The sequence below is a fragment of the Pseudomyrmex gracilis genome, unplaced genomic scaffold, assembly GCF_002006095.1.
Source record: "Pseudomyrmex gracilis isolate BER0280 unplaced genomic scaffold, ASM200609v1 scaffold_43, whole genome shotgun sequence".
NCBI classification, from domain to species: Eukaryota; Metazoa; Arthropoda; class Insecta; order Hymenoptera; family Formicidae; genus Pseudomyrmex; species Pseudomyrmex gracilis.
In genome coordinates this window covers 819,364-831,911 of record NW_018020627.1, presented here as the reverse complement: position 1 = coordinate 831,911, position 12,548 = coordinate 819,364, and the positions used below count along the sequence as shown (strand labels likewise).

Sequence of the window (12,548 nt, the reverse complement as noted above, 5' to 3'; positions counted from 1 at the left end):
TAGCTCTCTCTCTTCTCCTTTTCCCTTCTCCTCTCTCCTCCCCGCCGGTTACTGAGAAACTTCGCGTTGTTAAATTGCGTCGAGAAACGTTAAATCCTTTGAGCATTTATGCATGCGCGCATACACCCTCGCTGGTCTCTTAGAAAATTCATAAAAGTAGAAAAACAGCAGTCTCACAAAAAACTAGCGGTTGAAAGGTAAAAAAAAAAACTAAAACTTCTTCTAAAATATTCTAAAACGACGGAAACAGGAACACAATACGAGTCACACAATCAAGCGTTGGCGCGCAATGATTGCGTGTTTTATTAATAAAAATTTGATCTTTCCGATTTCCGAGTGGGATTTATTTTCAGAAAAGAGATAAATTTTCTGTGCAATTATATCGCGTGAGGGAAATTAATACGTGTTTTTCGTTCCGAATTACGAATTTAAAGACGGAAAGACGAAATATATATCTTTTCTTTAAATTTGCAATTTGGACGAAAACGTGTATTCATTTTTGTAATTTGATTTTGTACAAAAAATTCATTTTGGAAGATTATTTGTCGAATTTTTATAAATAAAATATGCTATTATTACACACTGCGTTTGTGGCTCACATTCAATTTCTATCACTTTGAAATCTTCTACATTTTTCAGCTCACACTTCTTAAAATATTTTCTCACGAGTATTAAAAAGTCAACGACTCTAATATAATCTTTTTTTTTTTTGTGTAATTCTAAACACACGCCCTGTAGAGAAAATTTAATACGCAAAACGAATATTTGTTAAAAAGTAAAAACGTTACGAGAGCGCTTTTCTCGACAAGTTTCCGTAAAAAAAAAAAAAACGATTTAAAGAACATCACGTGGCCGTAGTCCTCGTAGTAGTATATTAAAAGTACATAAGCGAAGCGGTGGGGAACGCGCGCCAAGTATCACGCGGCAGGACGATGTCGCCGAGGATCGCGATAGTTAGCGAAGAGTTAAAGGCCGGTTGACAGGTCGGCGAAAACTGTTTGCGAGATAAAGTATCATCTTATCGCGTCGTGGCTGGTTCGTCGTCGCTATAAGTTGTTAGTTAAAAAGTTAGAGTGCAGTTAGAGAGCAGTCGACGAGACGAGTAGGTTTTTTTTTGTCGTTGTAAAACGGGAATATAAAAAAAAAAAAAAAAACGCCGAGCCGTGATTTCGTTTGCTCGAATGAACGAACGTGTTTTCGCAAAACGTTTTCGTTTTAAACGATCTCGATATTACTCTTTGGAATTGTTTTATCGCGTTTTTGCGTCACTTCGCGTCCTCTTTAGAAGCCGGAGAGATGGAAATTTAATTAACTCTCTAAAAATGAATCTTGTGATTGATACTTGTGCTCGTTTTTCTTTTGTAATTTATTAATTTGTCGCACACCAACGAGAAAGAGAAAGAAAGAGAGAGAGAGAGAGAGAGAGAAGCACCGAGAAGTTCCTGTTGCTTCCTTTTGCTTCTGTCCGAGTTATACGCGGCCGCAGAAGAACTTTTCTTGGCACGATCATGGTTTTGGCTCGCTTTAAGCTCTCGCGAGCTCCACCGCGATTTCTGACCCATATCCATAAACATGCACCTGCGTGTTTTTCTCGTTTCAATTGTGCCGACATTATCGGCGCGGAAGTTATTTGCAACACTTTTCACAAAAAAAAAAAAAAAAAACTGACGTCGTCGTCGTAAGACGCGAATTACCCAATCGATCGCGAATTCGACGAGCGGAGAGAATTGCGATTCGCTTATTGCGAAATAACTTTTATTATGTATTTTATTTTATTTTTTTTTGTTTTTGTTTTCTTTTTTATATCGCGCTACACGAGGAAATTGCGATTCATTGACTATCGTGACAGCATCAAAAAGTTAACTAAAAGTTGAGAGAGGCTTAGAGTGTTGCCGGCGACGATTGATCGATAAACGAGCGCATTTATTAACGCGTCACGCTATCGATCATCAGAAGTTGGCTGGTAACCAATCAACGATTAATTACTCTCAATCTGGATTTTACCGATAAGCGCGAAGACCAATGAAGGCGCGGCTAACAAACTTCGTTAGAAAGTGTATTACGAGCGCGCGATAATGTATATAAGCGACCGCGCGCGCAGTCTCTCGTAATGAAGCTTATTCGACCTACATTTAAATTATTCACACTCATTGACAGCGAGAAATCGCAGCGCGCCGTAGCGTTTATATTGATCACTATTAAATGGAGAGATAAGAGCGCGACGTAAAACTACATTTAAAAGGAGATAGTTTACGAGCGTAACGATTTTACGATCCGGTTGCTGTAAAATGTATATTCGCGAAAATTAATTTATCTCTCTCTCTCTCTCTCTCTCTCTCTCTCTCTCTCTCTCTCTCTCTCTCTCTCTCTCTCTTATGTAATTTTCAACGAGGAGAAGTTGGAATATTTTTTTCAATGTATTTGCAAACGAAAGAAGAAAAAAAACACGAAGGTAGTACGTGAAGTTCCAAACGGAACGAACACGTCACGTCACAGATCGCGTCGCGCACTGCGTGCCCGAGAACGTGTAATTAAGTTCGGTCGCAATAATGAAACGCGTCATCCCCTTTAGAGACTCCCTTAAGAAATAACACTCCTGGTAAGTTCAGAAGGAGGGAGGAAAGGGAGGGGAACGCGACGGTTATTCGAGAAACTAATAATCACGCTCGGCGATTCGCAACACGTTTTTTCTCACGATGCACCGCTGCGCGAACAATTAGCGACTTCAATCTCTCTCTCTCTCTTTCTCTTAAGGCGAGAGGGCTCTCTTAATTAACGATTTGTCCCAAAGTCAGTTAACCGCGCCCTTTTGCGCCAAAGGTTGAGAGAGAATCTCATTTCGAAACAGACGACGACGATGGAAAAAAATCCCGTTTATTCTAAAGTTCACACACAGAAGCGCGAATACATAGATTTTAATAAAGAAACGCGAAAAAAAGAAGGGGAGGGAATCATAAAAGTGTAATATAAAATGTAATAATCATAAAGGGGATGACAGAAAAGATTTTATCTTATTTGTTAAAAACCGCTCGCGGAGATTGCATTTGCCGTGTCGTAATGAATTTTTAAAAATACTTTTTGCAATAAAATAAATTTTTTGCGCTCCTAATCTTCCTCGGGGACGACATCTGACGAGGAATATTACACATATTGAATTCGGTCGGAGAGAAAGAGAGAGAGAGGAGGGGGGGAGAAAAAGATGCTAATGAGTTTATTAAATTTCACCGCGACTTTATATTCAGTGAATGTGAAATTTTCCGTTAGAAAACGGAAATGGATAGCGCGCGCGCGGGAGAGTCGATATCGCGCGCGAATAAGAAATCCGCATCCCCCTTGCGCGAGAATGATTTCGAAGTTGCATCTCTCCGCTTTCTCGCGAGCGCGCGCCCCTGCTGCTGCTCATCGCATTCGACGACGTATCGATTGGCTATTGCCCGACACAGTACATTTTCTCTTCTTTGTCTGAGGGGGAAGGGGGAAGGGGCTATGAATTTCTTACGACGTCTCTGCCGCGGTCGATAGCGCCGCGAATCGGTATAATTACACTCGGGATCGGGTATAAATGTGTGCGTGCTGACCGCAATACGCATATAGAGCACCTCCATACATATACAGCAAAATTTCATTAAGTCTCTTAGCTAGAGAAGACTGCGTTTTCTTCCAATGTAAATAATATTCTCGCAATTACGGAGGATATTATTGTGCAGAAAAGAGACGGTGAGGAGAAAATTAATAAATAAGAAGATAGACAATAGCGCGCGCGTTGAATTCGATATATCGCGTTTGAAAGAGCGAAATTAGAAGCGCGAAGAGAGTCTTTCTATCTTCCTCTCTCTCTTTCTCGCCAAAGAGTTTAGACGTTTTGCGACATCGCGGTCGTTTTCCGCGTCGCGCGATTCCTCATCTCATCGATCAATTTATTAATCCGCTAACTCCTTCTCTTGCCGCGCGCACTCGATCATGAATATCTAATGTTGTCTCGCTCGCTCGCGGTCGGAACAAGATTGAACGAGTTTCATAATCAGCGTGATTAATACGCGGAAGATTTTCTTCGATCGTTTCTGTAACAAATCGAAGAGATCGAGTTTCGCGATTTAATTACCGCGCGATCTAGAAACGAGAACGGTCTTAACATTCTCCTCGGCGAGAAAGGTGTTTTGAAAACTTGTAACTTGTGACTTGTGTTTGTTGTTTTTTTCTTCTTTTTTTTTTCAGTCTCGTTAATAACGTAAACACGTCGAACACTCTTGTGTGTCTAACAAGGACGTGCTCTTCCTTCTTTTCCAGAAAAACTCCTTCTCATGGTCGGAGGGCGGCGAGGAAGGCGGTGGCGGCGGGGGAGGCGGCGGAGGGACGGGTGGGACCGGAACAGGTGGTACGGGCCCGGCCACCACCGGTGGTGGCGGACTGGCCCACTGGGTCAGTGTCATGGCGGAACACATTCACAATCCGCACTCGGCCACCAGCGTCGGTGTTCACCATCAACAACAGTCCCCACCTCAGCCGCCTTATCCGTGGAACAACGGCCTTTCCAGCGACGTGAGTACGCTTTCAGCGCACGAATTTTTCATTCCCGAGTGATATTTTTCGAATTGTTTTAACCGAAACTGCGTAAATGCATGCCGCGATTTTGAAGCGAAAGAGAACGGGCGGAGTGGAAAAAAAAAAAAAACCAGCGGAAAGAAGAGACGGTTAGGAGAGACGAGAAAGGAAATCGGGAAGGGAGGGAAAGTACGTTGACTGAATTAAAAAATGGTTGAGAGAAGAAAGACGCACTGTTAAACGCGCGACGCGGCAAAGCTTCGGAAATAGTCATAAAAAAAAAAAAATAAAAAAAAAATTCTGTGCAACATCCTCTTTTTTTTTTTTTTTTTTTGTAATGCTCGGTGTCAGCGGGACGGAATACGCGCTACCCCTGTTTTGATTTTGTTTTTTTACCTCTACCTTTTCGCGTGCTATCTCCGGACGAGAATCCTGCATAATTTAGACGAGACTGGATTAGAGGAGACCGTAGAGAGAGGAAGAGACAAAGACTTGCGAGCGAGCCGCGAAAGGGTGAGGCGGTAAAATCGAAATGGAAAGGACGGGGGCGAGAGGAGAGGAGGAAGGGAGAAGAGGTACAAACGACTCGAAAAACGATGGCGAAAAAGGGCGCCAAAAAAGGGTTGAAGATCGCTTTACATAGCAGCGTTCTTTCGTCGAGTTCCACCTCGAGATAAAAAAAAAAAAAAAAAAAAAAAAAAAAGAAAAAAAAATACTGAGAGAGAGAGAGAGAGAGAGAGAAAAAGGAAACAAATAGACGGAAGCGCGAAAAAAAGACTTTCGGAGGGTGAGAGGGAAATGAGCGTGTATGCGCATTCGCGCGAAAGCGGATGAATAAGAGAAAAGAGCGAATAACAGAAAAGTAGGTAGTTCCTCATTCGAATCGATAGTGATGGTTACTCGTTTTTCCAGCGTTAATTAGGTGGCGATCACTTCGGAGCGCCCAGTCGATGAGAGGATTAGCGAAATGCGAAAAGTGACGTTGAAACACAGAGAGAAAAAGATATTTAAAACTTATAGTTTTTTTTTTCTTTTAATACGCGCGCGATTTTGCTATGGTTGTCTCTCGGACGGATTTCGCAACTGTTCTATTATCAGCGACGATATTTATGATCGCGTTGCGCGGCCATTACTTAATCTTTACGATGAGATCACAAAGAGACCCCCCGAGCAAAGAAAGAGAGAGAGAGAGATAGAGGATTCGTTTGTTTTTCTAAGACCGAAATTAGGGTGTGTGTGCCTTCTATCTTTGTGCGGCGCGAAAAGAACCGGATTTGAATGTGAATAGAAGCGGCAGACATCTCGAGGACGCTCTTTATCGGTCGTGGAACCTGTAGCACGCGGAAGACTTGTGTCCCCCGGCCTCGTTTATCTCCTCTCCTTGTTTCTCTTTATTTCTCCCTTCCTTCTTACCCCTCCTCCTTTCTCTCTTGTTCTTCTTCTTTCCGTTAAAGGCTCACCCGGTTTTTGTCTATGGTTATGGGTGCCCGCGGGGACCCACGCCATGGGACCATCGCGGCGGGAAAAAACAAGGAGCCACGACAACAGGGGGACGATTTAAATAATCCGCGGCATGCTAATGTTTTCGGCATTCTCACGGGACACCGTCCGTGAAAGTTTTCGCAGGGGAGAGGGAGGGAGTGATAGTTCGGGAGAAGAAAAAGAACGAGGCTACAAGACAATCGGCCAATCTGCATATACGACGCATACGGGCTCTCGGCGACGAGCCCTTCACCCCTTGGAGCCGTCTCTCTCGAGGGGATGATCGCGTTATCTCGGTTAAACCGCTCGTGACCAACGTGAATTTGCCGCGCGAAATCCGACCGTTAAATTCCAATAAAAAAATCTTCCGGAGAGAGGAAGAGACGGAGGAGGATGAGGATGAGGATGAGGAGTGGGTTTTTCGTTTATCGCGCGAAAGCAAATTACGTCAGTTGTTCTATTCGCAATTTTTCTCGCGGTTGACAGAAATGTTTCTCGACGAGTGTCGAAGAAGGAGAAGAAGAGAGGCGAAGAAGACATATTGATCGCAATATGTTAGCGCGATGTGCCGCGCGCGGCAACTGCGTGTCGTGTGCGAAATGAGTAACACGGTTTCGGAGGTTGTAATCTGTCGCCGGTTTTACACAGCGGGTGGTCAACCCTTTTTCCGGGCTTTTTTACGCCTGCCCGACCATAATCCCTTAAAACGCTTAGAGGCGTTCTTTAGGGTAATTTCTTCTCGGTATGAAGAAGGGGCGCGTTTCTCCGTCATCCGAAGGGCCTCATCGTCGTTTTATATACACGAGAGAATGCAAAGCATCTTCTCGCGGCCGATCTTTCTCTCGTACCATCCCCCGGATCATCATCAGTAGCGAGCAACTGGAAATCGGTTCTTCTTTCGTGCGAGAGAATTCTCGGCCTCCTCGCGCGATGCGCGCGAAACACCACCCTTGACGAAGATTATGCAAAGGAAGACTCATCCATCCCTTTCTCTTCCCTCCTTCGTAGCTGTCCCTCGCGTATTCCCCCTCCCCTCTCCTCCGGCCCTTCTTCTTCCATACCTCGCTCCTTCCTTCTGGTTCTCTCGCGTCATTTTCGTTCCCCTTCCCCTCTCCCTCGACACGGTAGCAGTACGAAAATTAAAATAATGGTTCCCGCGACCCCTGCGGCATTTTTTCACTCGTTCGATCGGGTTTTTCTTCATGCACCTTCGGCGCGACGGCGACAGCCGGCATGCAAATCGCGCAACGGGATTTTTGTCTCTGTTCGGCGAGAGACAAAAAAAAAAAAAGAAAAAAAAAAAAAACTGAGCGGGGAAAAGTAAGGCACGGTTCCCTCATTGTCCTCGATGGTAGCCGGGGTAGCCGTTCGTTAAGGGAGAGAGCGGTGTCGAAATAAGATTTTTTTTTTCCATCTCGCATGAACACAGCGCGTCTAGGTGACGAAGCCGTATCTCCGATTGGCTAGGCTAATGAATTTCTGGGGCAACGTGCCGCGACGAAAAAAAAGCGAAAAAAAAAACAGCCACTGGGACTAACGTTCGCCGCTTCGCATTGAGCGAGATGAAACGGGTAAAATGAAAGTCTCAGGATAAAGCGATTCGGTTGCGTGGCGATGTGCGTTTTGATAGTTTTTTTTTTTTTTTTTTTTCACGCCAATGTCTCGGTCGTACACGCATTTTGTAGGAATAAATATATTACGCGTGCGACATCTGTTCTTTTCGACCTCTGAAAATTTGTTGAAAAAGTTGGTCGTTAAGTTTGAAGATACGATCTAACAGAAATTCCCTTTAATTAATTCCCGTCTCTTAGAGGTGTTCGCATTTGCGTCATTAACTTGAAAAAAATATTACCGCGCGTGTATTTAATTCAACCATTTTATGATCTTTTGTATATTTTTAAATAAGAATTTTTGTTTTCATTATAATATTATTTACCAATATTCTGGAGGTTCACACACAATGTATTCGTTGCTAAGGTTTTACATTTCAATTATATTCGAGAGTTCCTTTTTAAAACTGATAGGAAAACACAAATGACGTGCACACCGACCGCACATGCGTAACGGTTTTTCAGATAATACGTGTTTAAAAAAAAAAAAACCTTACTTTGTGCCGCGTAACATTTGCGTTCTCACAGCGCAAGATATGTATATGTATATGTATGTATATATATATATATATATATATATATATATATATATATATATTTCCCGTTAAGTTTGCTTTTGCCGTGTCATCGTCGCGGTTTTATTTCTCTAAAAACCAACCCCTCGCGGGAATATCGCTCGCACGGTTGCACAACAGAAACAATGGAAGGATGCGATGTTCACGCATCGACCTAACGCCAAGGTTCTTTTCGGCGACGTTGTCACAACATTTGGGCCTAGAATAGAGTTATGGCCGCCCTTTTCCCGTAGTTTTCGCCGCGGCGACCCTCCTGCTTTCGTCGTTCGTCTTTCTGTTCGTTCACGCGGAAACAGTTTTCTGCGACTCCTTTATATCCCTTTTATAGGGTCGCGGTCGACGACGATCAATTGTTGTAAAGAGTGCGTTCGAAATTACGACAAAAATCTCAATTTGAGGTAGGGATGTAAAAAGATGCAAGGAATACATCAACGTTACGTAACGGTAAAACATCCGGTGCGCGCAGAAGAGCGCGCGTCTTTTCGATCCCGCGCGCGCGAGACGTGACTGAGAATTCATCGCTTCAGGAACGTACCGTTTTCCGCGAGGGTGCACCGTTAAAGGGTTGAAGAGAGAGAGAGAAAGAGAAAAAGAAAAAAAATTAGCACCCGGTTTCTTCGCCGGTGAAAAAACAGCTTCGGGTGTTTCCGGTGTGCGAAGAAGCGCGCAACCAATCCAGAGTGAAAAAACCGCGTGTACAGTTTTTTTTTCTCGACACGCAAGATAGCCGCCCTAGGCTGTTGTGTATAGGGGCGCGTATGCAGATCATCGTGAAAGCCAAGTACAAAAGGCCTATAGTCTCACGCTATTGTGCCGCGGCAGGTAAGATAAAAGTGGCTGGCCCGTGGGCCCCGTAGTCCCCGGGCTCTGCAGTAACCCCCGAAAAACACAGGCGCGCACAGACACAGGCTCGCGCGGCCTTGGGTGACCCGGTCTAGTGTAGACCAGCTCTCTTGATGTCTCTTTAATTTTTATTAATGACGGCGAATTTGAATTTCTGCATCGGTGATATGGGAACCGCGCGAGGCGAGTGAGGGACTCGAACGTCAGGTAGTACACGGAGAGGAAGCGAGAGAGAGAAAGAGAGAGAGAGAGCACGTTGTAAGTCGCGTACGTGACCGTGGCCCTGGGAGCCGCGTTAAGGGAGAGGTCCTCGTCATCGATCATAATTATCCGCTTTCGTACCTCGTCGATCTGCGTCGCCGCGACAGGTGAGGAGGATTCTTAGGATTTTCTTGCGCGATCCTCTCTCAACCGCGAAAACTGCCGGGACGCGGCAAACGTTGCCGCGCGCGAAAACAAAGTCCGTATTGTAAAACGTGTTTGTTTAATTTTTTTTGTTTTGACGAGAAAGGAGGATTTTTTTTTTTCGTAACGCGCGGTTAATCGCTTCCCGCCCGACGACGGTGCTCGAACAAGTGACGAATTATCCGCGCGCGTCGCGCGATTAAGAGATCGTGGTTTGTTCCGTATCGCGCGGATGAATGGCCTCCGCACGAACGACGGCGCGGAGCGCGTACTAAAAGGAGGCAATTAATACGTCGCGCGTCTCGTCGTCTCTCTTTAAAAAGTAAGTCGCGCGCGGAGCAAAGGGCGCCGCGTCAGAGAGACAGAGGGACCAGTGTTTTCGAAGGGCCACGTGTTTTTTAATGACGAGTAGCAGACGCGCCCGTTACGTTCGATCGATCGTGACGACGAGGAAAAAAATACATACCAGGTCCTGGGAAATCGCTCGTGTGACACTTTTCAATTGCCGGGGTCGAAACAGGTCGAATTTGTTTTTGCCGCACAGATTTAATTACATAATTACATAATTAATAGCAGTTTCCGAGATTTTAAACTAAATGCGGACGAAATTAACTCGCGCTTCTTCTTCTTGAAAAACAGTTTTAATCAAATCTCGTCGGTTCTCTCGTATCGCATTTTTTTTAACGATCGTAATTGCGAAACATCGTAATTATTAGGAAAAGCTATGGGACTGATCATTATCCGTGCTAAATAGTTTATCACATTAAAAGTTTCATGCTCGCGAGTTAATTAATAAAGAGACACTTTCATTCACGTGCTTACAGTTTTAAAGCTTAATTTGACAGTGCGCATTTTCTTCTCTCTCTCTCTCTCTTCTTCTCTTTCTCTTTCTCTTTGTCTCTCTCTCTCTCTCTCTCTCTCTCTCACATTTTCAACGTTAAATATTTTCGTAACCGGAGACCATCAGAGTTTTTTCAATGAAAACGTTGATTTAATTAATGTTACACAGCGTGTAATAAAAAATAACACGATAATTTTTAGGACGGTCTCTCTCTCACACGCTCTTAAACAAGTTTCACATCAAAAACAAGATGTTTGAGAAGCGAAGATAAAAAATTATGTAACGTGTGTGTGGTAAATAAAATGCTCTCTTTCAAATCGATCGAAAAATATCGGTTAGATCAAACGTGAGTCGTCGTAATTTTGCATCGCGTTGAATACAGAATGAATCGACAAGTGAGAAAATTATAATCAGAGATAGTGCGCGATTCAAAGTCGCGCAATTAAACTTTCAAGCACTTTCCTTCTCCGGCCGCAATTAAGTTTCGCGAAACTTTCAGTTCTATCTCGAGAGATTCTCAAAAAGTTTCGGTCGAGGTGTCGGCACGCTCGACGAGAGATAGAGCAAGAGAGAGAGAGTTCGACCACAAAGAACGAGTTTGCGGCGAATATCGCCGCGTGTATCTCGCGAATCGAACATTATTCGATTATTCGATTCTTACGGATTCCCCCTCCGGTTTTTGTCCATTAACGAAAAGAAAGAGAGCGGAATGCGCGTCGCGAGAATCGTCAGGGGTTCTGGAATTGAAGCATAAAAAAAATAAAAAAAAAAAAAAAAAGATCCGAAAAAAAGGATAAGAGATCGAGTGAAAATATCGGAATCGATATTTGACCCGGCAGAAAAAGGAATGACGGCAAGGAAGAAGGAGGAGGAGGAGGAGGAAGAGGAGCAGGGTGGAGAAGGCAAAGGGAGGGAAAAAAAAGTCAAAGAAATGTCGGACTGGCTTTTGAGGAGCGGCAGTTATCAATATTGCCGCCATCTTTTTGATATTTGACGGGTTTCGAAAGAAGTTTCTGCATCGACAGAAGATCTAGTAGTACGTAGAAAAGAAGAAGACGGGAAGATGAAAAATTTCAGTGTGCATTTTCATGAAGAGGGACCGCGCGCGCGCGCGCGCGCACAATATATAATATTTACTTTGAAACTTTCTTATAAATTATTAACCTGACGCACGCTCTTCTCCTCTTTACACACACGTTCTCAAACACGTTCGTTAAAACGTAGCCGTATTTTTCATTGAACATTGGAACAAATCGACTTATCCGAGATTGCGAGACGTAAAATTAATTTTTTAAATAACACAAAAATATCGACTCCTCTATTCAGCGTCAGAGCGAGGAGGAGAACGTGAGATAAATGTTGCATCAAATTTACTCTTAATCTGCACTGAAACAAAAAATCAATATAACTTAGTTTTCAGCTGTTTTGCGATAGACACAGGTCGCGTCAAGTTTATTTTTGCATCTCTTTCTGGCAATTGACAAAAACGCAGCAACGCGACGGAGGATAAAGAATAGATTTTCAAATGTATATACCATGCATTCATTGTTTTTTATGTATAAACACTGGAGAAGATCCTATAGTGGATCGAAACGTTTGTATCTTTGTTCAATCCTCGGAATGAAGAAGAAATTTTACCCGAACATCAGGTTGTTACACAGCTTGTTATTGCCTCCTTTCTATCTTTTGATTTTCAAATGTGTCCAATTATACAATTCAAAGAAACACACACGTGTGTGTAAAACTACCTTTATATTACATTTCATATTTCACTTACTTGTCGGACAAAAAAACGACATTTGTAAACTCGTACATTTTTTGTTTTTTTTTTTGTTTTTAATCGTCGAAACACACACGCGTTACGCGCGACATGTAAAACTCGTGTCTTTTCTGCGGAAGCTCTTGAGAGTCCCTATCGGTGTTAAAAGTTTGAAGAGGCCGCAGAATTAAGGGCAATAGTTGTGTGCATCCGGGATTTTTGCCCGTCGAGTGTTGTCCTCGAGGATACAAGCTTCAAGTGCGCTCTTGGCCTAAAAGATCATCGCCTTGTGTAACGCCGGTTTGTCCCATCGGAGAAAGGACCGATTCCTCCGATATTGCAATCGAGAATATTTTTATAAAGTACCGTTCGGCGTGCGCGCACACGCACTCACACACACACACACACGCACACACACTCACACATTCACCAACACACGTGAGAGACAACACACGTATATAACGAGAGCCGGAGGAAGTCGCGGGTTCGTT

General features: G+C 43.6%; 1 protein-coding gene across 3 annotated transcripts in view; it reads left to right on the top strand.

The window, feature by feature from the left end:
* Nucleotides 1-12,548, top strand: part of LOC109853099 (zinc finger protein rotund-like) — a 138,811-nt gene that overhangs the window by 42,701 nt on the left and 83,562 nt on the right. The window contains exon 1 of one of the 3 annotated variants that reach the window (XM_020424857.1): nucleotides 4,385-4,539. The exons of the other annotated variants lie outside the window; for them this stretch is intronic. Coding sequence (XP_020280446.1) covers nucleotides 4,429-4,539 — 111 coding nt within the window. The 5' untranslated portion in view covers nucleotides 4,385-4,428. Of the gene's footprint in view, nucleotides 1-4,384; nucleotides 4,540-12,548 lie in introns of those variants that run through there. 3 annotated transcript variants of the gene reach the window in all.